Consider the following 26,583-nt stretch of genomic DNA (forward strand, 5'->3'; position numbering starts at 1 on the left):
TAGGAGATTGTAGGAGAAGTAGGAGATTGACCAGCAACAGGTAGTATGAATTATTGATTGTTCATTTTTTATCGAATCAGACAGTGTTGATGATTCAACCAGGGACTTTATATTAATATTATATAAAATATAGATATGCTTGAATATTTATGGTACTGAGAATATTTAATGAAAATATATGAAATTTAAAGACATCTTACTTTATACAGCATGCCAGGTCACCCACCGTCCCTGGACACGTCCACCCAGAATATTTTTTAAAGCCGGTCGTTCTTTTGTACTTTTAAACAGAAATTATTTTCGGTCTTCAGATGTTTCATAATTTGCTGCGGGATGTATTATTTGCTAACACTTGGTTAATTTTCATTTGATGAATCTGAAAAAAATCTAAATTTCTAAAGCACTAACACCAAAGCAATGTCTTCGGGTGCTTCAGGTATAAAATGAGAACCATATCTATGTAATTACCTCCCTATTTTGTGTGTCTTCAACTTAAATTTGCACGATTAAGAAATAGAAAGTGAACGTGCTGTTCGAGCCGGCTAGATTTTGCGCAATGTTCTGCGGGTTCCTCTACCATTTATTGTCCTAGAGAACTCATACTGCCCATGCATATTTAATTTTGTAGTTTTATTTAAAATGTGCTGCTAGTGTTGGGGCCTGATTATTGATTTTTCTGTTCTAATAAGTTGAGAACAACTCTGGTGTAACTTACCCCCATCTCACTATCTCAGACGCAGGGGACATTTTTGCCATTCCCCAATGAAGCAGCAATAATAAAGTGATCAGGGTTGTCAAAGGTTCACCCTGTGCCTTATACATTTGTATTAATTTTTGCTGGAGTTTAAGTTAAATCACAGAACAGAAATACCCTTTCTTCCATGCATCTTTCAGAAATTGGTATTGTCCCCATTCCTTCCTTTTTCTTTTCATTAACATTTACATGTAGTATTTCAAACAAAAATAATAAAAACAATGCAGCATGCATGCATGTTATTTGTGTGCCTCTGTCATTTCTACAGTGCCTAAACTAGGCCCCCACATGAACACTTGTCATGTGACATAGTCTTAAGTCTTATTAGGTCAAACCAACATTATTTGCTATTAAATGGTCCATACCTTGTCAGGCATGACTAGTATTTTTAGCCACCTGTCCGGTGAAATTTGTGTGATTTCTGGACCAGATGTCTGGTACATTTTTTTTATTAGACACACGTCAGCCGGAACTTCCAGTTTAAATATGGCGTCCGAATCAAGGCAAATTTAAATTGGATCAGAGAAATGATTTCGGTCTGGCAGATAATTGTTTGGTCCAGCAGATTTTGTTAGGTTGCCAGCCAAATGTCCGACAGGTTGAAAAATGATTTTGCCAGATCTGCTACAAGGGAGAGACAAATCCTCTCTTACTTAAATTTCTCTTCCAAAATCTCCCTCTTAGCAGAAATATTGCCCAAATTATATTCTAATAAGCTAATTATATTGATATACATTGTAATTAAAATGTTTATCTAACATGGCAATCATTCACAGAGTTAGAAATTATAGCCTGCCCGCCAGCCCGAGACTGGCTATTTTTTGGCAGGGCTGGCTAATTTAAGCAAAACTTGATATAGCCATATAGTAAATATATTGAAAAATTGTACTCAGGACTGGCTGGAAATTGAGCGAGTTTCTTACCCTGTCATTCAACAATCAACAAATAATTAATCCTCTTGTACTAATTACTCAAATTTTTATTAGAAACCCTTAGTAATTAAACAAAATTATCATAGATTTATATCTTTGTGTGGTCTTTATGCTTGGATTTTTAGCAAAACTATCCTATATTTTTGTGAAAAAGGGCAGCATGCTAAATTTCTCTATTAGAAAAGAGGAAGATCTCCCTCTTTGAGCAATCATAAGGTTTACAGATACGATGGTACCACAGTTCAAAGTCAATCAAATAGACGCAAAAAAGGATTAGAGTAAACAAGGAAACTAAGGTACCAGCAGAAATCAAACTAAAGCAATCCAGGTACAAAGACCAAACATGGAAAACAGACATACACAACAAAGAACATTAAGTAACTAAAATGATACAAAGTAACAAAAGCAAATGAGGAGCTCAGACTCCACTAAAAACTGGGAGCATGGACCAGGTGCACCAGTGGGATAAGCATCCTCTGCTTTTCTAGAAACACCTGCCGAGTTGCTCATGAAAAGTCAGTTCGGGGTAGAGGAAAGAGGAAAGGAAAACTATGACACGATGAACAAGGCAGTTTTCATGGTGCAGATGGATACATCGTAACAATTGACGAGTTCATCATGGCGACCATAAAACTTCTGTAGTGATGACTTGTAGCAACATAACCTTGTTCCAGAAGTCTGACTGTAAGAAGTCTAGCATGATACAAAACATCTGCGTGGTTACGACAAGATCTGGCATAATGTATGAGTTGTGATATGAAAACAAACGCAGGTGCTGAAGGGATGTTGCCACAGATGAAAGGAAATTTGGTAATTCTTAATGAAAAGTCACCACGTTTGTCGTAAAGTTTGGTCAATAGTTTTCCTTTACCATTGATTTCTAAGTGTAGGTCAAGATATGAGGCTGACCTCACAGTGTCTGTAGTATCTTTTATCTCAAGGTCTTTGGGGTAGATGCGATGTATCAAATCCCCGAAATTAGGATTGCTTAAAGATAATACGTCATCTATTTAGCGGAAACTGAGATTATAGGAACTATACTCGGCGTCACATAAATAACATACTGTTAAAATTTGAATAAAAATATTTTCTACGACTTTATTGACACCAACCGTCGTTTAAATTGTCTTAAATGACTTGCTCATTCGTTTAGCCAAACAGCTTCTCAAAAACAAGTCGCTTATTAGCTTAAATCATGCGTAACAAATCCTTACGGGAAAATCCCATACTAATATCCGCCATGTTGGTTTTTACGGGACGATTTGTTTACAAACGAAGTGCGTAAGTTCCCGTCGAACTCCGGTGACAATCGTCTGCTTGATCAACTTCTCGGTATTATACGTTGTTCGCGTAAAATAAATCCGAGATATCCGAAATAACGCCGAATTGCATTCTGGGTTCTTCGGTTTTTGGACAAACCATTTAAACGTAAACAACATCTCCTAGCAACCCGATCACTGTAAACATGGCCGACTTTTTACAATGTAAATATTGCCACCTTGAATTAAAATCTGACCGGAATTTAACGATTCAATGTTTAGGAAGAAGCCGTTTGGCTAAACGAATGAGCAAGTCATTTAAGACAATTTAAACGACGGTAGGTGTCAATAAAGTCGTAGAAAATATTTTTATTCAAATTTTAACAGTATGTTATTTATGTGACGCCGACTATAGCTAAACGATATTATTTCTTTCGGATCAGATCAGCTATAAAGTCAGCCTCATAAGAGTGAAGGAATAGTCAGCAAGTAGAGGAGCAGAATTTGTTCCCATTGGAATGCCGACCGTTTGTTGAAAAATGCGTCCACCACACAGGACAAATATGTTGTGAATAAAAAATTCCAACATTTTGAAAACATCTTCTGTATATTTGGAAGATGATGAATTATATAGTTCTTTCTAAAAACAAGGCAGGGGGAGATTTATCATATCTCAAGGTAATCAATGAAAGTGTTCAAATATATTTGTTACATCCAAAAAACTACTCTTTTATGCTCATTTCCTAGGATCTATCTATTGTGAACATTTTTTGACTGGTTATAGTGTAAAAATTCTGGCAGGAAATTTTCCTGTACTTTTCTGTAGTAGAATGCAACAGAATTTTATGTGTTAATATCTCCAATGGACAATTTTCTTTTGCACTTTTATTTTTGAATACAGTCTCTACAAGGCCTACTGAGCTACTGAAATATTTTCAATTAGGAAAAATTTGGAATTAAAAAGTGCATGAATCACTAATCATATGCTTCTATGTGGTTTAAAGCCAGAACTGTACTTCAAAATAACTTCAATGGGCAGTTCTTAAGCAATTTCAATTGAAATGGGAGATTTTGTAGAATGTGATAAATGGCACATGCCCCTTCTTACCCCAATCAATGTTTTTAGAAATGATTTTTGTTAAAATTATTTTATTTTATTGATTTTGCTTAACTCTTATTATACAGTATCACTGCATGTACAAGCAAGTAAGCTATCTTAATGTAGAACAACTAGGAATGGATAAAGTTTACATAAAAACTTGGCACATGCATACACAATTTTAAACAAAGATGGATGGTTGCAGGTGGGACCTCCCTACATGTCCTTGATATTAGATTATACCATTATTGGACTTCATTACAATCAATGACCATTAACCCAATGAGAGCCATGTCACAGGAAATTGATATATGGTGTGTTTACATGTAGGGAGATCTTCATATATGATTTACATGTACTTGACAAACACCCTTTAAACCCATAATAAGCAAGCATAGCTCGATCTTAAATGTATAGAAGTTTGTGAGAAAGGCATCATACTGACACTTGAGAAAATTTTTGTCCAGGCAAAATATCGGGATACTTTGAAGATTCAAAAATATTAAAAATGCAGGCTACACAAAATGTGCAAAAGACGTCTGTTATTTTTCAAAAAAGCTACTTCCAGTTGGAAGTATCTTATTAAAACCCTGCAATATATGCCCAACCCGAAACAGTTCTTCTGGTAATTTTTACCAATATTTGGAATTCCCTTTGCCTTCTTCCACTTATTACTGCTGAAAAATTTCTAAACGAACTAGACAAAATGATAAATGGTATGAAGTCTAATTTGTTGAAACCCTGATACTTTTGCTTTGGACTTACTCGCACTTACATGTAAAGCTGATGCCTTCCTCATACTAAATACTAAGACCCACTAATTAGCCTTAAAAATTTAACAAAATCAGTTCAAATGCCTGTTATTATGCAGCCAATATATACTACTGTCAACACAAATTTCTCCAATCTTCACAGTGGATGTATTGTGAGAGGAGTCACAGTGTGTCCACTCTCCACAATGGAGTCACCATTTCAGAAATTGTTGACTCTTCCTGTCTTTATACCAAGGTATAATTCATGGTTCTAGCAGTTTAATAACATTTCTCAGTTATTGACAGAAAAAAATATTGAAAAGTAAAGAAATGGAACAATTTTATCCTAGTTGTTACTTTGATGGACATAAGTGACTCCATTATGAAGAGTGGAGAATTTAAATTTTGGTTGACAGTAGTGTAAATGGCCAAACAGGTAACTGAGATATTAAAATCCTTGAACAGAGAGTGATTAGAACGTAAACTGAGTTACTAATTCTCTTTTGCTTGTGTTTTTTTAAACTAAAGGGAGATAATTTGGTGGAAAATCATATGTTTCTAATTTGGATAATATGAGACAGGTGAAACCTACAAGGTATAATGCTTCATTAGTCTCAAAACACTGCATGGTCTTATCAAGTCTTAGTCACATCTTTTATATATTTTGTTTTCACATCATGAATTCATAGAGTAAATTCAATTTTACAGCTAATGTTTCATTATTCATCTGTCCATATTCTTTTCTGATAAGAAGAAGCTGTTATTACAAGCTTTTGTTGTATTTTAGGAGGGTATATGACAGGAGGGGGTAGTGCAGCTCCTCCTCCACCTCCTCCAGGAGGACAGGGAGGATACTCCCAGTACCAACAGTCTGGATATCCTTCTGATAATTACTCATCAGGTAAGTAAAAACAATGTCCTGTTTCAAACCTATCTCTGTTTTTTTGTTGCTACAAAGAGTATACTTTACAGACTATATTGAAGGCCAAAAAAGAAGTATATACTTATATGTAAGTAGGGAAATCTTGTCTTGGCAGTTTTTTTTTATAATGGGCAATTGAGAAGATCCATTTTTCAGGACAGGTGTGGGTCAAACAATTTTTATACGACTGCAAATAATTAGCACACATAATGTTATGGCACAGTCGTCATTGGTGTCATCGTCTTCGTCTGGGGACACTTTATTTCCGTGCAGTAACTTAAGTTGTGGTTGACCAATTGTTCTGACATTTTTATGTGATTTTAGTTACCACTGAAGGAAGGTTCATTTTCAATTTGGACTTTGTGGCCCTTACTGTTTTAGAAAAAGGGGGCCTAAAGGGGTAAAAATAGGAGTTTGATTAAAACCCATGGAGAATTTTTTTTTTTTTTTTTTCAGATTTTGATTATTCTTTTTTTGTTTTTTTTTTGTTTTTTGTTCCTTGTTTAATTCTGATAAACCAATGTATCAGCAGATTCTATGTGTTTGTGACCATTTTTCAAGTTATAGGGTGTCAAAGTTGGGCAACACCCCAAAAATTATTTTTTATATTTTTGGTCCCATTTCGAAATTTTTATTATTGGATTCCTTTTGAAAATCCCTGCCTGACTTTTCAATCAGATCTCGGATATCTCTTATAGTTTTCTAAGTTTATGGGGTCAAAGTGGCCACACTCCCAGAAATTGACGTTTTAGTTCACCTGCCATCACTTGGCGTCTGATGTCGTTGTTGTCTGTCGTTAACAATTTTTCAATACTCGTCTCCTCTAACACTACTTGACCAGTTGGAATTAAACTTGACATGAATGTTCCTTGGGGTATCCTGCATTGAACTGATGTTGGAATTTTTGATTTGTCGAAAAACATGGTTGCTGCTACTAAAAATAGAACATAGGGGTCTGACAGTAGTTTTTTGCATATATCTCCACAACCATTAGGTTTTGCCACATTCTTTTTATTGCTGAAATGATCCTTATTATAAGGTCTACAAAAGTCTTCAGAGATCCAAGTTGGCAGACAGCTCCTTTTAAGAATTACTGGCCTTGAAAGGTGAATGTTTTTTTTTACAGTTTTCAGCCAATATCTTGAAAATTAAGTTAGATAGAATGAAATTTTCAATTTCTGAAATGATCTTTATTATACAACCGACTAAAGTTTGTGTGGACATAACTTGTTTGACAACTCTTTATTAGAGTTTTTGCCCTTGAAAGGCAAAAAATTATATTTTTAGCAGTTTTCATTTTTCAGCCAACATCTTGAAAATTATAATACTAGTAGATAGAATGATTTTTCAGTTGATGAAAAGATCCTTATGATAAGTCATACCAAGGTGTTCCTTGGGTCAGAATTGTCTGACTGCTTATTGTTAAAGTTATTGCCCTTGAAAGACAAAAAAAAATAACCAGGCGAGTGATTCAGGCTCCTTGGAGCCTCTTGTTTATGTTTTGTCTGATTTCAAAAAAGTTTTTTCATTGCATTCTTCATAAAAATCCCTGCCTGCCTTTTTCAATCAGATTTCAGATATCTCTTCCGTTTTTCTAGTTGTAAGGGGTCAAAGGGTACCACACATAAAAAAACTTTTTGTCTTGCTTGTGATGAAAGTCACGGAAGGCGAGACTTAGTTTATGCTATTCCGACAATGGCGACAGTGTCCACATACTTAAAGTTAAGTTTTCTGACAAGTTCATTTTAACATGAACTGCTTATGCTAGGTCAATGATATTTGATGTACTGATACATTACCATCATTGCATCACAAATTCATACCAATTTTATGCACATACCTCCACAGTCATGGTCTGTTGACTTAAGAAATTTAATGTTAAAGTTTAATGTTAAGTTTTCTGATAAGTTCATTTCAACATCCATCTGTCGCCTAGTGCATTTTGCAGTGGTAACACGAAAATGATAATATTGTGATTTCTTATTATTATACAAAATATGAAAGCAACACAAAAAATTAATTTAACAAACACAGCATTATATTGTCAATGTCAAACAAGCGCGACTTATCTCTGTAATAACAGTTTATTTTTGGTCTGATTTTACATTTTTAATTTAATATAAAATTTTGTGCAAAATAGTGTCAAAACCATTTGATGTTATCCATGATAAATTGTAAGTCTTTATGCTTAAGTGTGTTAAAAACTAATATTGTGTCCACACTTGTCCCAACTGTTCAGGGTTCAACCACTGCGGCTGTATCATGCTGCTTTTGGTGAAGCTTTTTTTAGATTTAAGATTAGAGCTAGTATATGTTGTCTCTGCGACATTAAAATTAAAAGCCCCATGTTTTCTATTAAGGCCTTCAAATTTTGTATACATGTGTGTTAGGTAAATTTTCTGTAGATTAATTACTTTGTGTTGATATCACCAAACCTTTGTGGAACTATTGTAATCATGTGCCATGTTGCTTTTGAATTTTAATTCATTTAAACTTATGGTTCTTCTGTGTAAATTTGTGCATTTTTTCTAAAAATTTTATTTTCTGATTTTAGGTTACAATTACTATTCGTCAGCACAGTATCAACAACCATCACAGTCTCAACCATCACAGCCACCACAACCTTCTCAGCCTCCGCCCTCAACGCAATATTCTACATCATCAGCTGGTTACACAACAACAACAGCTAACAGTTCATACACAACTGCACAGACCACTGCATCATCACAGTACAGTACATCTCAGACTCCCAGTCAATACTCTACCAGTAGTACTGGTTCTTCTGGTAACAGTCAACAATATTCACAGTACAACTACTCTCAGTATGGCAACTATACGCCAGAACAATACCAACAGATGTGGTCAAATTATCAACAGCAGTACCAGCAAGCAGGGTACCAAGGTTCACAGACTGGTTCATCTAGCATTCAGCAGCAGGGATCCAGTGATAAACCCCCTCTGCCATCGACGACAGGGTACCAGACAAGTACAACAGGTATTAAAGGAGATAAATGTAGGGAAGGCTTGTTAGTATAAAAAAAATCCAAACCACCATGCATTGAATATATAAATATTTTACTTCAAATGTACTGAATGTAGTTGATGTATGAGAAATAAACAGCTTTGATAAAACATAGATGTCACAAGTCATTGTATATGTACTTAAATTAGATTCATACATCCTTTTTCATATTTGAAAAAAAAATGGATAATTTGTGAAAGTAACTGACCACCTCACAAACTCTGTAAGGGGTTACTAAAATTATATGTATATCTTCAAGAATAATGCTACTATCTATTAATTGACAGCTTCATCTACGAGTTATCAGCAAGCTCCTAGTACTCAAAGTAACACGCAAACTACACCATCTTACCAACAAGGATCTAGTTATGGTTACCAACAAACAGGATATCAGCAGCAGGGAAATAGTAGCTGGTACCAACAGGGTTCAGGTGAGTACCAGTGTGTAATTATGTTCCATGCAGATGAAATATATTTCAAATGTTTACCATTCATTGCCAATTGCTCTTTACATGTAGTATATAGTATATTTACATGTGCCGTATTTAATTTCTTACTATACACAGAATAACTCATATTTTTTTAAGTTGAGACAGAAAATACCACAGTGATGATCTGTCAAGGTGTTCAAAATTTCTGTTGGTCTGTTTAACAGTGATGGAAATAGCCAGTATTGTTCAGTTTCACATTAGCCTGAGATAGAAATAGTCATCATTGTTCAGTTTCACATTAGTAGCCTGAGATAGAAATAGTCATCATTGTTCAGTTTCACATTAGTAGCCTGAGATAGAAATAGCCATCATTGTTCAGTTTCACATTAGTAGCCTGAGATAGAAATAGTCATCATTGTTCAGTTTCACATTAGTAGCCTGAGATAGAAATAGCCAACATTGTTCAGTATCACATTAGTAGCCTGAGATAGAAATAGTCATCATTGTTCAGTTTCACATTAGTAGCCTGAGATAGAAATAGCCAACATTGTTCAGTATCACATTAGTAGCCTGAGGTAGAAATAACCAATGTTGTTCAGTATCACATTAGTAACCTGAGATAGAAATAACCAATATTGTTCAGTATCACTTTAGTAGCCTGAGATAGAAATAGTCATTATTGTTCAGTATCACATTAGTAACCTGAGATAGAAATAGCCAACATTGTTCAGTATCACATTAGTAACCTGAGATAGAAGTAGTCATTATTGTTCAGTTTCACATTAGTAGCCTGAGATAGAAGTAGTCATTATTGTTCAGTTTCACATTAGCCTGAGATAGAAGTAGTCATTATTGTTCAGTTTTACATTAGTAGCCTGAGATAGAAATAGTCATCATTGTTCAGTTTCACATTAGTAGCCTGAGATAGAAATAGCCAACATTGTTCAGTATCACATTAGTAGCCTGAGGTAGAAATAGCCAATGTTGTTCAGTATCACATTAGTAACCTGAGATAGAAATAACCAATATTGTTCAGTATCACTTTAGTAGCCTGAGATAGAAATAGTCATTATTGTTCAGTATCACATTAGTAACCTGAGATAGAAATAGCCAACATTGTTCAGTATCACATTAGTAACCTGAGATAGAAGTAGTCATTATTGTTCAGTTTCACATTTATAGGAGAATATGAAAAAATGATATAGTTGGCAATAAATACAAACACTGTTGGTGTCATATTGTATTGTTAGTGTGGCCACAGAATCAGCAGTGATTTTCTAGCACAAGTCTCATTGCATCATCTGAAATCTGTATGTAATTAAATGTTTTGAATGTTAATGGCCCACCGATTGTTTTGAATCATGCATGTGAGTTAATCATATGACTTTATGAACATCTCTGCTGGTGTTTTTAGAAAAGCAAAGGATGCTTACCCCACTGGTACACTTGTTCCATGCTCAAAGTTTTTGGTGGAGTCTGAAATTCTCTTTTACTTTTATTTCTTTGTATGTGTGATTTTGGTTGCTTCATGTTCCTTGCTGTGTCTTTTGATTTTCTGTTAAATCTTGGTTCCCTTGATTACTCTTGCACACATTAACTAAAAGTCATTAAAGGTCAAATATGAGTAAATAGTTCTATTGAGCCAATTCCCTAACTTTTTGTTACTTATGCATCTAAACAACATTAAAATTTATTGTCTGTTTTATTTCTACATCTAAATTGAAGCGTAAATGCTAGAATATTATCCGGGAATAATACATTAAATTGTCATTATAATATGGTCTGCTTTTAATATAAACTAAAGGAAATTGACAGTTGAAAATTGAGCTAAAAACAGAATCCAATTAAAAAGTTTGAGGTAACATAGGGGAAATTATAACTTAGTACCAGTAAATATTTCAATTTGATATATATAGATTTCATACCTCAAGTAGGAGTAGTTTATTACATTAAGGTAGTTTAAAGATTTGTAGGGTAGGAGGTGGTTTCCCTTTTATAAGTTTACAATACCCCGGTATATTGAAATATCATATGTCAGATGCAAATGATCTCTTGAAAAAATCACATAAAATTACTTTATTTTCACACGTGAAAGTGGCGAAAGCTTCTAAATTGTAGAAAAAACCCTGATAAGAATTACTATTAAAACCGGCTGATAAACACAACCTTTCATTAAGTATCAGTCTCTGTAAGAATCAGGTAGTGGCAATGAAAAACCCACCATTTTGAAAGTTTTAATTCGACCATTTGCACTATCAGAATCAAGGAAAAAAGATTTTCCATAGAATTTTGGGAAACTGAGTTATAGATTCATTGATGCACTGGAAATGAACATTACAAGGGCAGATTCTTGTAAATCTGTCAAAAACCTAATTTGTCTAAAATTCCATTGAAAAAATTCTGAGGAAATCCTGTGACAGTGATGCGGAGATCAAATATTGAGGAAATCCTGTGACAGTGATGCAGAGATCAAATATTGGTCTTTTCTTATAGAATAGTGGCTGTACATAATTCAGAAGCAATACAAACAATTTTAAAATTGTACAAGTTCTGTCTCTGTACTTGAGTTGCCCTTATTGTTAATTTCAGTTTGTATTTTCAAAAAATATATTTGTACTGATTCAGTGGGGTTTATTGGGTAGTTATAATCACCTTGTCCATTCCGTTTGTCCTGTCTTTCATCCATCTGAATTTCATCACGGTTATCTCTAATGGATGAATTAATTTTCCTGTTCTGTAAGTGATTTTATATAGAGGTCGCATACATTGTAAGCTAAGTAATTTTGGGTGCTGTCTGATATCAACATCCTGTTTTAAGGGACTTAGTAACTTCTTTCTGTATGGAGTGAGAGACAAAATTTTCATCACAAAAATCTCTGCTCCTAATGGATGGATTGATTTCAAATTTAGTGTGTGGGTTTTTATGGATATGACATTTGTTCCAAGTGATTGTTAAGTGCTGTTCAATATCAACTTCCTGTACAAGTGGGAGTATACCCAGCTCGGAAGCGTGTGTAAGTTCATGTTTTATGAACAAAAATTTTCAAGTATTTGTATATAATTTTTAGTATTTTAAGTGTTTACCTGGTGGTTTCAAAATATTTTGTTTTTTTTTATTTAGGTGGCTATCAGTATCAATCTGGAACTGATTACCAAGGGAAACAACCCCAACCACCACCTCCTGCAGAACCCAAAAGGGAAGTAACTCCAGAAACACCAACAACTACACCATCAACTTACCAAGGCTACCCATCTTCTTACCAACAACCTGCATCACATTATCAACAAGATAATAAAGCTCAGAATTATCAGAGTGGTGGGAGTTATAGCCAAGCAGGCAATTATACTTCACAGGGATACGACTCTTCTCAAAGTACTGGATATCCATCAAGTCAACCAGAGAATCAAACTCCACAGGGAAGTTCCTATGACAAACCTCAGACTGGTTACCGTCAAAGTACAGGATACCAGCAGTCTCAAGGTGGCTCAAATTACCAGCAGGGACAGGGAAGCACTGGTTACCAGCAAGTTCCTAGTACACCTGGCACTGGTTACCAGCAAGCACCTAGTGCTTCTGGCACAGGTTACCAGCAGGGACAGGGAAGCACTGGTTACCAGCAGGGTCAGAGTATGTCTAGTTACCAACATACTCAAAATGCACCAGGATATCAGCAAAATCAAGGCAAGAATAAGTGTAAATTGCTTTAATTGGTCTGTTTTCTATGTTTATCGTACTATTGGTTCACTTATATACTGTCTGTACCACTATTTTGAACATTCTAGAATATTTTGGTAAATTTTCATTAAACTTGTCACTCACTGAATGGATAGTATCCTATTGACTGTCAGTTCATAGGTCAAAGGCTAAGATTAGACTCAATTTTTACAAGGCAAGGACATTTTTAATTAAGAAATCCACATGTGGAAAAAAACAACTTAAATTTCGGGAATTTTTATATTAAGAGTAGGACTGATATTCAGTAATTTCCTGTGGTTTCATTTATTTCCGTGGGTATCAATTTCCATGGTTAGAGGACATTTCTTTGAATATTTGAATTGGTGGTTCATGGCTCAATGAAGAAAAATTCTGCATTTCCGGTAAATAGTGAAATAAAACTACTTTTGCTCAAGATTTTGTAAGAATTTTCCAGAGTAAAATTTCCAGTAAGTCAAATTACTTAATGGTTAACAGAATGTGGTAAAACCATGTCACTTTTATGACAACCTTTTTCAGTGGAAAAACAAGAAGAAAGGAGAATACTGAATGTCTGTCTCTTATGATTTATTTTTGATTAACACTCAGATAGCCTGAATGGCTATATGGGGCTGTTAAACAATTGCTATTCTGTTTGATTAAACAATTAAGAGTGACAGGATGTTGACTACTCTATAAGGCTTCCTGTTTGCTTAAACAATTAAGGGTGACAGGATGTTGACCATTCTGTATGGCTTCCTCACTGTGTCACTTCACTGAGACATAGTAAACATTCATCCACAGGAACCCAACAAATAAAAATGAAATCACAGTAGAAATATAATAAAATTCTTATTTTTAATGCTTCATCTCCAGGAAGTACTGGTAACCAACAGAATCAAGGTTACTCGTCACAGAGTCGTCCTGGATACCCATCAGGTCAAGGTAACAATGGGTACCAGCAAGGGCCAGCTGGCTATCAATTACAGGGACCAGGTAGAGATGGGTACCAGAAAGGACCAGGCAGCTATCAATCAGGTCCAGAAGGAGGTTACCAGAGTGGAGCTGGCTACACTCAGGGCAATGATAACAACCAGAATGCATATGGGCAGAGTGGAAGTTATCAAACCCCTGGTTATGACTATAACAGATCAAGCAATTCCTCCGGTCCAGGCTGGAACCAAGGTAATCAAAGCCAGAAATGGAGCAGTGATAACCAAGGTCAAAATTGGAACAGGGAAAATAAAGAACCTGGTTGGAGTAAAGAAAATCAAGGCCCTGGTTGGGGTAGAGAAAAGCAAGGACCAGGATGGGGAAGAGATCATAGTGACAAACCAGACCAAGGATATCCACAGGACTATCAGAGAACTAGACCAGGAAGTAGATTACCACCAGGCCCTCCCCATCATCCTGAAGAATACCCAAGGGATGAGTATAGAGGATATGATAAACCAAGTCTCCCACCACCAGACTTGTATGATGAAGGGCCTCAGGAAGACAAACCATTCATGACAGGGATGGTTGGCTCCCAAAGGGATCCTTATGAAAGGGAAGATAGATTCAGAGGCCGAGGTCGAGGCAGAGGTGGTAGAGGAGGAAGAGGCAGGTTTGATGATGATGGTGGTTTCAGAGGTCGTAGAGGAGGGAGGGAAGATGACCGGAGAGGTGACTCATTTTGGGACAGATATGATGACACAGACAGAAACAGAGATGAATTTTCTGCTGGCAGAGGAGGACTTAGAGGGGGGGGCCATGGAAGTTTTGATGATAGGGGCCCCAGAGGTAGATTTGATGACAGAGGCCCAAGAGGTAGATTTGATGATAGGGCACCAAGAGGTAGATTTGAAGACAGGGGTGCAAGAGGTAGAATTGATGACAGGGGTCTGAGAGGAAGATTTGATGACAGAGGACCACCTCCATTTGATGACAGAGGACCACCACCTTTTGATGACAGACAACGACCACCATTTGATGACAGACCTGGTGAATTTGAAAGAAGAGAAAGAAGGGATGAATTGGAGGATAGACATAGAGGCAGCTTACTTGGAGATTTTAGAGGCAGGGGAGGCTTTCGCGGTGGGATTGGTCGTGGTGAAGCTGACAGGGGTCGTGGTAGGTTTGGAGGCAGAAGAAATAGTTATAATGATAATGAGGGAAGGAGAAATAGTTTTAATGAGATGGAAACTAATGAAAGATTTCCTAAACGTAAATCAGAGGAGCAATCAATAAAGGAAGAAAGAACGGTGCCAATAAAGATAGCTAAAGTTGATCCCCTAAAGCCTGAAGACAAAACAGAAGAAACACCAGTAGATAAAGATGAAGGTGAAAAAGAGGAAAAGAAATCATCATACGTTGAGTATAATGAGAAAGAACTGGATCAGAAAATTGAGGCAATGAAACAACCTCTTTATTGTGAGCTTTGTGAAGCTAAATTAAGTAACCCCAACCAAGCAAAGCAACATTATGAAGGTAAACCTCACATGAAAAAAGTCAGGGCTTATAAAAATCAGGTTGCTTTAGATGCAACACTCGCAAAAATAGCAGCAAAGACAAAAGGTGTTCCTGCATTTGAGAAAAAACCAGATGATGAAACTGAAGGGGAGACAACTGGTGATGGTAGTAAAACAACAGATGAAGTTGTTGCAGAAGCTGAAGAAGACAATGCTGATGTTACGGTATGTAAAAATAAGAAAATGAGTTATTAACTCTTAATATAAGCATTATTCAGCTGGAGGAAGTAGTATATATCAGGACCGTACTTGCTATTATTAAGGTGTGTTTGTTATGTGATTTCACCAATTTATACAAGAAAAAAGAGACCCAACCAATCAGAAAACTTATTACAAATCAAATTAAATTACGTATTTGTACAAAATTCTTTGAGGAACAGCTTAAGAAAGAATTAGGGTTACTCCAAAAAACTTAGATGCCAGATTTCTCTACCTTTTTTGTACAATGTTAATGATATGTTGAATGAAAGTTATGAATCCGCATTCATTGTTTTCTAGTTCATAATCAAATGACTTAAATGAGGGAGAACAAACATATGGTTTGATGGCTTATTTTGGCCAGTACAAAGATAAAAATATCCACAAAAATTCCCTAATCTAATTTTTACAGATGCTAAGTATTGTTTTAAAGATGTAAGGTCAGAGAAAATATTTTGTGGAATTTATTTTAGCATTTTTAGACAGATCACTAAAATATGCTGAAACTATCCACTATACAGTATCATGTACCAGCAGATTTATGATTATATTTTGTAGGTTGTAAAATATCCTGAATGTTGTGATGTTTGTGAAATGGCCTTTCCTCATCCTTCTCAAGCTGAGGCTCATTTTAACAGTAAAAACCATAAAAAGAAGATGGCAAAGTTAGAAGGCAGACAGGAATTAGCTTTTGATTTGTTAGTTGAGGATGAAGACTTTGTTACCAAGTAAATAGTTGTACATAAATGATACAAAATAAGAGAATCCATAGAAATCAATTCTTTCTTTTGGTTGACTTATGTAAACACTTGAGTGGCATCATTTACATCTGACTGTTATTTGCCTTTTGAAGTTTGATATTTTATGAGGAATGATATAAACATGATGGTTTTGCTATTTATATGTCAACCCACTGATACAAATACGCAATGTGTGAAATGTTACAGATTGGGAAATTAATTTTCTTATCTACCCAATTTTCAAGTATTATCAGAATTGAACTTTTTAAAGGGAATTTATGGGTTCGTATACTTGATCATGCCACCCACAAAGTTATCATTTAAGTCACAATTCCATGAAAAATATGTTTAAACCTGTATAATATTCTCTCAATGAGATATCCATGTATGCAGTATTTAGTTAATACATTTTGCCTGCCTTCCTCTGTACTTAACATACTGATCATAATCATTATACATGTTCATTACAAGTATTTCCTTTATTTTTTTTTTCAGAGAGGCAGAAATTTACAAATGTAAGAAATGTAATTATCAGACCATGTTTGAGGATAGTATTATAGATCACCTGAATGGTACGAAACACAGGACAAAAGTAGGACTACATGGTCCATGGCCTAAGTACAGGCCAGGAGGGAAGCTACAGATGGGACCAGGTAAACTAATAATTATATATTATTATCATTATAATTTATACCCAATTATTGATAGACATGTTTGCAATCTTTCTTCGGGTTAGGCCAAACACAATTTTAATCTTGTTTCCTGCTGCCAGCAAGGAAACCTAGGGTTTGTAGGTAGGGAATGAGAATAATAATTTTAATTATATTTTATTGGAAGAAGTGTTCATGATATACAGGTTTTACAATTAAAAAATTCATATTATGATTTGTTCTTTTATTTTTTGCAAGCTATTAGAAAAGTCAATGTATACTGTTTTTATTACAGAAGATGGACCCCCAGGCTTATTAGGGTCAGGCCCAAGAGGACCACCATCTTTGTTGGGTATAAGACCTTTAGGACCCCCAGGGGGACCTCCGTTTAGACCGCCATTTTTTGATGGTCCTCGAGGTCGATTTCCAGGACCTAGAGCCGGTTTTGATGGACCTAGAGGTAGATCATATGGAAGGCCTCCTTTTAGAGGAGGTCCAATGGATGATGATGATGACTTAGATGCAAATCCATTTAGGCGTGGACCCAGACCTTGGGGTCCAGATTTTGATGGACCTGAGCAGGAATTTCATTGTAGACTGTGCAATATAACGGTTGGTAGTGAATATGCCTTTGAGAGACACATGCAAAGTAGGAAACATAGAATGAATCACCCAGTGGAATGTGGGGATGATTTTGAGGATCAATACATGTGATGATGTTTGGTCTGTTAGACTTTCTTTGGTCCATTTTGTCATTCCCTTTTGTGTTTATGGAAAGTGTGGTTTTATGGTCCAGTACTCTGTGAAAAAATTATGGTAATATGTTGATCTTTGATATCAGGTATTCATTACTGACAGTATGTTTAGGGTTCATATATGAATCATCAAAAGATTTAAATTATCAAAATGTCTTTGACAGAATAAGCTCGATTTGCCGATAGCTGTTATATTGTTGTTGGTCATTTATTGTGGTAGAGACATTATTAATGTTGGTGACCTTATTTAGTCTTCATTTCATCAATTTGCCAATCAAGTCATTGGTATCCTTGTAGTAAAATGTCATAGATCTACATGTGTTTTTGCCAATCGTAGCATTCATACCATTGCAGAATAAGTGTACCATGTGACTTATTACTTCATCATAAGGCAACTGAGATGTCCTGCATGTACTGTGGGATAATGCTTAACATGATTAAACCATGTTGGTTGTTGTTAATGATTTGGATCTCTGATTTTAGAAATCCTTTTATATATTGTTTTAAAAAAAAATACATAAAAGTGTAATGGTTTTATTGTTTAACATTAATTTCAGAGCTTTATGTAAAGAACAGTGGTAATTTGTTCCTGTATGAATTACCAATTTTAATCCATTTGATTTACTGTGAGAGAATTGATCATTTAGGGCCAATGTTTATGATTTTATTGTTAAGTCTGTTTCCCCAATAACAATTTTTTTTTGCATAAAATTTAAAGAAAATAGAAATCTTCAATAAGTAACTAAGTTACACCAGATGGAAAAAGTTGGTTTGTACAGGGAAGTACTGAGGATTATGCAAATTTAAAATGTTGTTATTTAAACAAAACATTTCTCTTTTTATTTTGAATTAAATGAATGATTGGTTTATCTATGGTTAAAATTTTTTGTGTTTTTCTTTAAACTTAAATATTTAAATTTTCTGACTTGAATTAACTAGTTTCATCATAAAAAATGGTGTCCAAAGACTAATTATATTTTCGTGGTAATTATCAAATTGGATGTAACAAATTAGCAAATGTAATAACGAATATTTATCATGATGCTGCTGGATTGACAGACATACAGGAAAAAATTGTTTTATTTCTACTTTCAACTTCAAAGAAATGTACATCAAGCTATCTATGTAGCCCACTGAAATGTCCATGTGTTGAAGGTCTAAAGATGAATCCGCCGTGGAAGTCACATCAGTAGTTAACTTGAATACATTATGAATTGACGAAGCATTGAGACAAGATATTCTCATCAGATTGACAATCCATCAGCCCTTACTGGATTTTACTCACTGACTTGCATTGTAATGGGTGTAGCTGGTAAAGCAGGACATGCCTTTCCTCCCAAGCACCTTATATCACTCCCAGTTTTTCAGTGCTTTGATTTTTGTGGGTTGGCTTTGTTTTTAGACCCAGCCACACAAATTGGTGAGGTATTATGTGATACCTTCCAAAAAGTTGTTTGTCTTTCTGTCTGTCCTCCGACAGTTTCCAAATAATAAGTTGAGAATGGATCAATGAATTTTTTTTTAAAACTGCACAGTTTTTAAGTACCAAAAAATACAGATTAAGTTCAATTTTTAGCTTAATGCAAAATGAAGTCATTGAATTTGGTCAGTTTGAAAATTTTGCCATCCCCCTTTTTTTTCATCATTATGTGATGGGCTATTGATGTTCCTTCAATTTTGATATTTTATTGGATTTTATTTTCTTGTCTACATTGTGTATGGGGATTGTCTCAGTTTCCTGTCTTTACGTTTTAGGATTTTCTTTGGATGTGGATGTCTCTGAATTGGCCTTCAATTGTGATTTTTTGATATTTTTTGTTGATACATTTTGTATTTGAATGTCATTATCACACTGACATTAGACAACTTATCAATTTCTCTGTAGAATAGGTCTTCAGGAATCCATACTGTATTCAAGTTTACTCTAGATGTAACCATTATAGCTTAAACTGATTTTCAGGAGATAAATTGGTCTTTTCTTGTTTAAATGACCAAACATCTTATCATCTAGAGATGGAGAACTTTAACCTAGATAATTCATTAAGATATTTGTATCTATGTCTGAGAGTATATTATCCAGTTGGAGTACCTTAGATAGTTTAGTTGGTGTGACATTCTCTTTCGTCATCACTGTATGTGAAACTTCTAAAATTGGATATTAAGTAGGTAGCTAAGCTAAATATTAACGATTTTATTTCTCATAAGACTGAAATGTACTCCATAAAAGATATTACAATTGATTCAGATATTAGACAATGATAAATATGATAACGTAAATAGTGGACTCATTATTTAAAGCCAAAGTTAATTGTTACATAAAAAAAATCATAAAGAGACGAAAAAATTCTCACATAAACTGATAGCAGAATAATTCATCCATTTGCATGAATATAAATCATGGGGAAAAAGCTTCAGATTCACTTTTCAATATTAATCTATTCATCTGCATATCATTTTCTTGAATACAAACAAATTTCTGAAATATTTTTTATAATTGTATCTTAACACTTAATTTTATTTTCCTTTAATACATTTCTATTCTTTTTTTTGTCTGAATTTCTGTTTCTATTTAGGTAAGAAAAGCTGTAATAAAACAACTGCAAATAAATGTGTATCAGATTAAAATTACGTTAAGTCATAATACGCCATAGGTCTTTTGAAAAAAGAGTTGTATAATTTTCTCAGAATTTGTATGCATCATAGACAAATAAATATAGTTAAAAATGATTAATGAATTTTCACAAGTGATTTTAGAGCTCAAAACTGTATGTGATGACTTCCATTGAATTTTCTTCCGAACTGCAATGTTGTCAGAGTAAAATGTATTTCTGACTAATTTCTAACAGCTGTTTTTAAGAAACTTTGTAACGGTCAAGGCATAATATTTCTTCTGTTAAAAATCATATAATCGTCCTTCTTGTTCTACAGAGTTTGATGTAGAAAATAGAAATACAAGCATATTTATTTCTAGGTGTTTGGTCAACTCTTGTACATTTTACTTCTCTTTCTACTTATAAAAAACTGATTTTATGGAGTGATTGATTCTAGTTGGTCGTAAGTTGTTATTTCCTATCAGTTGTTATGTACTGACTTATTTTCTGTAAAGTGGTCAAAACATTTTGAGTGCAAAAGTATCATTTTTAAAACCAATTTTTTTTTCATAAGGAATTTGCAGGTTGAATACCGAATATAAATCAATAAAGGTAGTCAAAACTATTGATTGTGGCACACGGATACATGGCAGCTGGAAGAAGTATTATTGCATCATTCAATTATAACATCCTCGTTCAGAACCAACAATTTTATTTAGATATTTGAATAAATCTTTGTAATATGTTTAAAGTAGATTCTTTTTTCACTTAATTTGACCATTTTATAAAATAAGTTGATGACTGATTTTTATTTGGTGAGTTACTTATGTCAGGTATAGATTCTGATGGTGAGTTGTTGTGTCAGGTATATTATTTGATGGTGAGTTGTTGTGTCAGATATAGATTCTGATGGAGAGTTATTGTGTCAGGTATATTATTTAATGGAGAGTTATTGTGTCAGGTATATTATTTAATGGAGAGTTATTGTGTCGGGTGTATTATTTGATGGAGAGTTGTTGTGTCGGGTATATTATTTGATGGTGAGTTGTGTCAGATATAAATTCTGATGGAAAGTTATTGTGTCAGGTATATTATTTGATGGTGAGTTGTGTCAGATATAGATTCTGATGCTGAGTTGTTCTGATGGTAAGTTATGTTGACTTAAGGTTCTAATGAAGAGTTTAGGAAGGATAATATGGTTGTTGTACAGATTATAAATTGATGTTCTTCTGTTAAAAAGGTAAATCATGGATTTCAACTTTGAAACATAGTTCATATTGTTAGCATTGTACTTTTAGGCTTTGATTTGAATTGTTGTTGTTATGTTCTTTGCATTTTTTTTCTCTTTTTTGTTTATCAATATTCCCATTAAGTACGAGGGAAGGCAACACAAATTTAAACATTGAAAAGACAGAACAGGACCGTGTCAGATGCAAGTTAATGAAGCCATAAACGTAGATTTTAGAAAAGTTTTAATTACAACATTCTTGATTTATGAAAATTGTGACTCGACCGTGGTACTGTAGGGGTATGGGTGTTGTGACTGACTGTGGTACTATAGGTGTATGGGGATGTTGTGACTAACCGTGGTACTATAAGGGTATGGGTGTTGTGAGTGACCGTGGTACTATAAGGGTGTGGATGTTGTGACTGACCATGGTACTATAAAGGTATGGATGTTGTGACTGACCATGGTACTATAAGGGTGTGGATGTTGTGACTGACTGTGGTACTATAAAGGTATGGATGTTGAGAGTGACCATGGTACTATAAGGGTGTGGATGTTGTGACTGACTGTGGTACTATAAAGGTGTGGATGTTGTGACTGACCATGGTACTATAAAGGTATGGATGTTGTGACTGACCATGTACTATAAGGGTGTGGATATTGTGACTGACTGTGGTACTATGAAGGTATGGATGTTGTGAGTGACCATGGTACTATAAGGGTGTGGATGTTGTGACTGACTGTGGTACTATAAATGTGTGGATGTTGTGACTGACCATGGTACTATAAAGGTATGGATGTTGTGACTGACCATGGTACTATAAGGGTGTGGATGTTGTGACTGACTGTGGTACTATAAAGGTGTGGATGTTGTGACTGACCATGGTAACATAGGGGTGTGGATGTTGTGACTGACCATGGTACTATAAGGGTATGGATGTTTGAGTACCATGGTATTATAAGAGTATGGATGTTTGAGTATTTCTCTTTGCGAAAAAAATGTGCAAAAGATTGAGAAAAAAAAGCATGAGATTTATCTCTTATGTTAGGGAATAAACAGAGTAGTTAAACATATATAATGTACATGTAAAGTAGGCATTAACACTGTATACTTATGGTATTTGTAAGACCAGAGGCCATTTAAATTTCGGGGAATATGTCCATGAGATACAAGTCTGCAGGATATGGCAAATATATACGAGACATAAGTACGCGGTTTATGGTAAACGTACATGAGACACAAGTTAATAGTTTAAGGTAGTTACACGTTGGACGTGCACGATTTTATTTGTGGTTAATTAAAAACTGCATTTAGAAATGATTTGTCTTAAGAAACATGATTAATATGCCCCTAGTAGTGCAATGTAAAATTGACATGCATATTAACACCATCTGGTTTATTTGACCAGGATTTTGGTCCCCCATAAAAGGTCACCGAAGTCCGATTTCACCTGTCTTAAGTGACCTTTCAAGGGAGGGCAAAATACATATCAAATAAGACCGGTGGTATTTATATGCAGGTTAATTTTACTAAGAATGCATAACAAAGGAATATTTGAAATATAATTTCTTGAAAACGGGTTATTGCTAAGTACGCATGGTAACTAAGACAAGGTCTATTGTGTATTGAAATGAAATTACGTAATGTTACATTAGCCAATATTAGGACCTATGTTGGTTTCTATTGATTAAAATGAGTCCCACCCAGCGAGATATCAGAACGAAGTTTGTTTTCTTGACATTGAACATATAATGTTTGCTTCTTTAAACGACATTGATTATGTTCAAATATAATGTCAATGGAATGTGACCGATGTTTTAGGGTATTACCTTAAGGTAAAGGTAAATTTATATTCGTGAAAATTAAACTAGGCACAAAAGGCTAAAGGGGAAAATGTAAATGAGACATGACTTATGGTAAATGAGATTCTTCAGGGGAAATGTACATGTGACAATACAGTTGATATTTAGGAAGAATGTAAATGAGACTAGTACAAAAATACCAATCATAAATATTGCAAATGTAGATATGCTGTACACCTGTTCCAAGAAGTAACCTCAGTCTGTAGCTTTAGAATCAAATGTATATACGGAGATCTACAAGGCGTACTCCAACCAAAATTATCAAAATAGGAAGCCAGTTTCATTACCCAAAGGTTTTACCATGTGCAATACAAGGAACGAAGCTTCAGTGTTTTAGGTATTTTGAATTTTGTTATACTGCAAATTTTAATAAATATGATAACGACGGTAAATTGTAATCAGGAAAGTTATAGTACCATAATATGCACTCCTCGTTGTAAATGTATACTGAACGAAGATAATTCTGATAAACTTTTATCAGACGGGACATGCACTTTGACAATAAAACGTAGAATAGAGTTTAAAGGTTGTGATAAATGAAACAAAAGCAAATGTATCTGGACTCGTTTGGATCTTTGGATCATTCACTAGTACAGAATAATCTTAACGCATGTGAATCGCTTATTGCAAAGGGTACATGTCGTGTAAAACATTAACAAACTCTTTGTAAATTCAACAAAAAATAGAAAGAAGTCGACAATATCAAGTTAACCATCATTTAGGAAGAATTGCCTAAATTCACCCCCCCCCCCACGTTTCCGAGTAAAGAAATCATTTGTAGATGCCACTATTGAAATATTGATTGAGAATATGGAGTGGACAGATCATTAATCAATTCGACTTCATATGGCTATTGGATAAACAATCTGTCATGGCTCCATAATAGTTGTTTGTTTCTCTTTGTCGGACGTTTTTCATGGAGCATTACAAAAATGGTCTGGTATGGTGGATGCTTATTTCAGTTATTCAAGTTTCGTCTTGGCATCTCTGTATTGCTTAAAAAAGATTGATTGTTGTAATCTACTGCTTCAGAAGGTTATGTTTTGTAAAAAAATTATACAGTTGTTGAACCTTTTTGTAACAAGTCTCTAGGTTACTGATAATCATATTTCGGTGAAGACCCAAAAGTTATCCCACAAAATTAACTTTGTAATCGGTATTAATTTTGCGTGTTTTTTTTTATAAGAACGTCCCCCGTTACTCATCATTTTATCCAGTTTAAGTTGAATATTATTTTATTGTAATTTGATGGAAACATAAATGTTCACCGTATATATACAAAAAAGTCATGTATCAAACAAACACTAATTGACATAACTACGTACTTGGACAATGTGAAGTGTTTACAGGGTTCCTAGAAATGTACGGTTTGGAGACAAAGAGTTGCAGTGTTTCAACACCTAATTTACAAAACAAATTATGAGAACGAAAAATACTACATTACAGCTGTCGTCAATGTACATGTAATTGTAAATAACTTAACTTGCGTGTTTTATTATTATAATCCTTTTAGTTCTAATTTTTTTTCTTTTGTTTGTGGCTTAACCTGAAATTATATAATCATAATAAAATATTGAATCAAGTGCTAATATAATTTATTTTCTTTTCTTGTTAAAAAATTTACATCGATATCGAGTGACGGTATATATATATATATATATATATATATTGCGTAGCTTCTAATTGGGAAAGTAAACAAAATACATGAAAAAAGCGAAAATCCGAGTACATGGCAAACATGTACTATCTTTAAATAGATTACCGACGCATATTCTTGATTTGTTTATACAAGATGCAAATCCAGACATTTTGAAAGGGCTCGAGAGGTGCCAGCCGGGATTACTCTGAAAAAGGGGGTGCTATGACATAATTTATCATTTCTTTTTGGAATGTGACAAATTTTCCAATAAAAAGGAGGGGTGCCTACCCCTGCATCCCCTGGATCCACCACTGTTAATACCCAAATCTGATTAAGATTTTATTTCGTGAACTGATGATCACTGCTATGTTTCGTATTTCAATTATATTTATTTGTTAAACAAGTAAACTATTTCCAATTATTCAATATATAAAAAATTCAATATATGAAAGTGATTTGAAATATTTAAGACACCAGTGCCCCCAATGGAGCCTTAAATTTCACAGTTGCTTTCACATTTGTCCAATGAAATGCAAAATTGTTAGCTACATTGGTTAGGTTGCCACGGTTTGGCATCGCATCGCCAATGTCAGGTGATGTCAAAGCGAACTCAATATGCACCATGCACATTTTTTAGTGGATTCCGAGTTGCTCATTTACTTTTGTTACTTTGTATGTATTATTTTAGTTACTTTACGTTCTTTGTTGTGATTGTCTTTTTCCATGTCTAGTCTTTATCCCAGGATTACATTCTTTTGATTTCCGCTAGAATCGTGGTTCCCTTGATTACTCTTTCAATACCGATTGCGTCGGAAAAAGTTAAACCAGGAAACAGATGATCACACGTACACAGTTTAGATAACAAAATAAAACACCCTTTCATTGAAATACCGGAGAAAACAAGGCAGCCTAATAAAAATTAAAACACTTGGAATATGCACTCCCACCACACACACAAAAAAGAAGGAAATGACAAATATTAAGATATTTTGGAAGGGGAAACTTGTTCTGCTCTGCCAGCTGTACCCGTCACTTGGTAAATAAGTAAGATCCGGTAAACGTCATGTCCGATTTGTTATCAATCCTGTAAGATGTGAAATTTTCACGTCCCACTTAATTTACTTTTCCTGGCGTTATAACTTTTTTCAGATTTTTGTTTAATGACTGATAATAGCATATAAAATAAAAGTGAGAAAGACGTGTCTCGTATTTGACACTTTCTGTATTTGAAAAAAAAATTAGCAAAACTGGTAAACTGTTATAGCGTTATACACAGATCGATCGAACATCCTATAATGGGATTAAATACCTAACAAAGTAAACTTAGAAAATTTCTTGCATTATTATAAATACTAGATTGTTTAATGATCTCATATCGATTGTATAAGCGCAGCATTTCTTGGGGTCCATTACAATTTTGACAGCCAGGAAATTTTCAGTGTCACACAAAGTTACATAAAGCACACACAGAAAAACGAGCTTAACGAACGCAACCAAAAACTACATGACGGCTTCTGATTGATGACATTGACGGTGGTGGACGC

General features: G+C 34.5%; 1 protein-coding gene across 2 annotated transcripts; it reads left to right on the forward strand.

The window, feature by feature from the left end:
* Nucleotides 1–318: 318 nt before the first annotated feature.
* On the forward strand, nt 319–24,983 carry LOC148602204 (uncharacterized). Of its 2 annotated transcripts, XR_015916986.1 has the most exons (10): nt 319–436; nt 5,584–5,697; nt 8,273–8,713; nt 9,028–9,171; nt 12,293–12,853; nt 13,742–15,540; nt 16,132–16,301; nt 16,809–16,966; nt 17,259–22,154; nt 22,224–24,983. XR_015916986.1 is itself a non-coding variant. In XM_088554500.1 (9 exons), the coding sequence occupies exons 1-9, from the start codon at nt 418–420 to the stop codon at nt 17,675–17,677; spliced, it is 3,825 nt and encodes a 1,274-aa protein (XP_088410626.1). In that variant the 5' UTR covers nt 319–417; the 3' UTR covers nt 17,678–24,983. The 2 variants fall into 2 exon arrangements, 1 of the variants encoding a protein (XP_088410626.1); XM_088554500.1 differs by having other exon boundaries at nt 17,259–24,983.
* Nucleotides 24,984–26,583: the final 1,600 nt, after the last annotated feature.

This window comes from Perna viridis, chromosome 12 (assembly GCF_037379345.1).
Source record: "Perna viridis isolate PV_CMFRI_1.1 ecotype Kerala chromosome 12, ASM3737934v1, whole genome shotgun sequence".
NCBI lineage: Eukaryota > Metazoa > Mollusca > Bivalvia > Mytilida > Mytilidae > Perna > Perna viridis.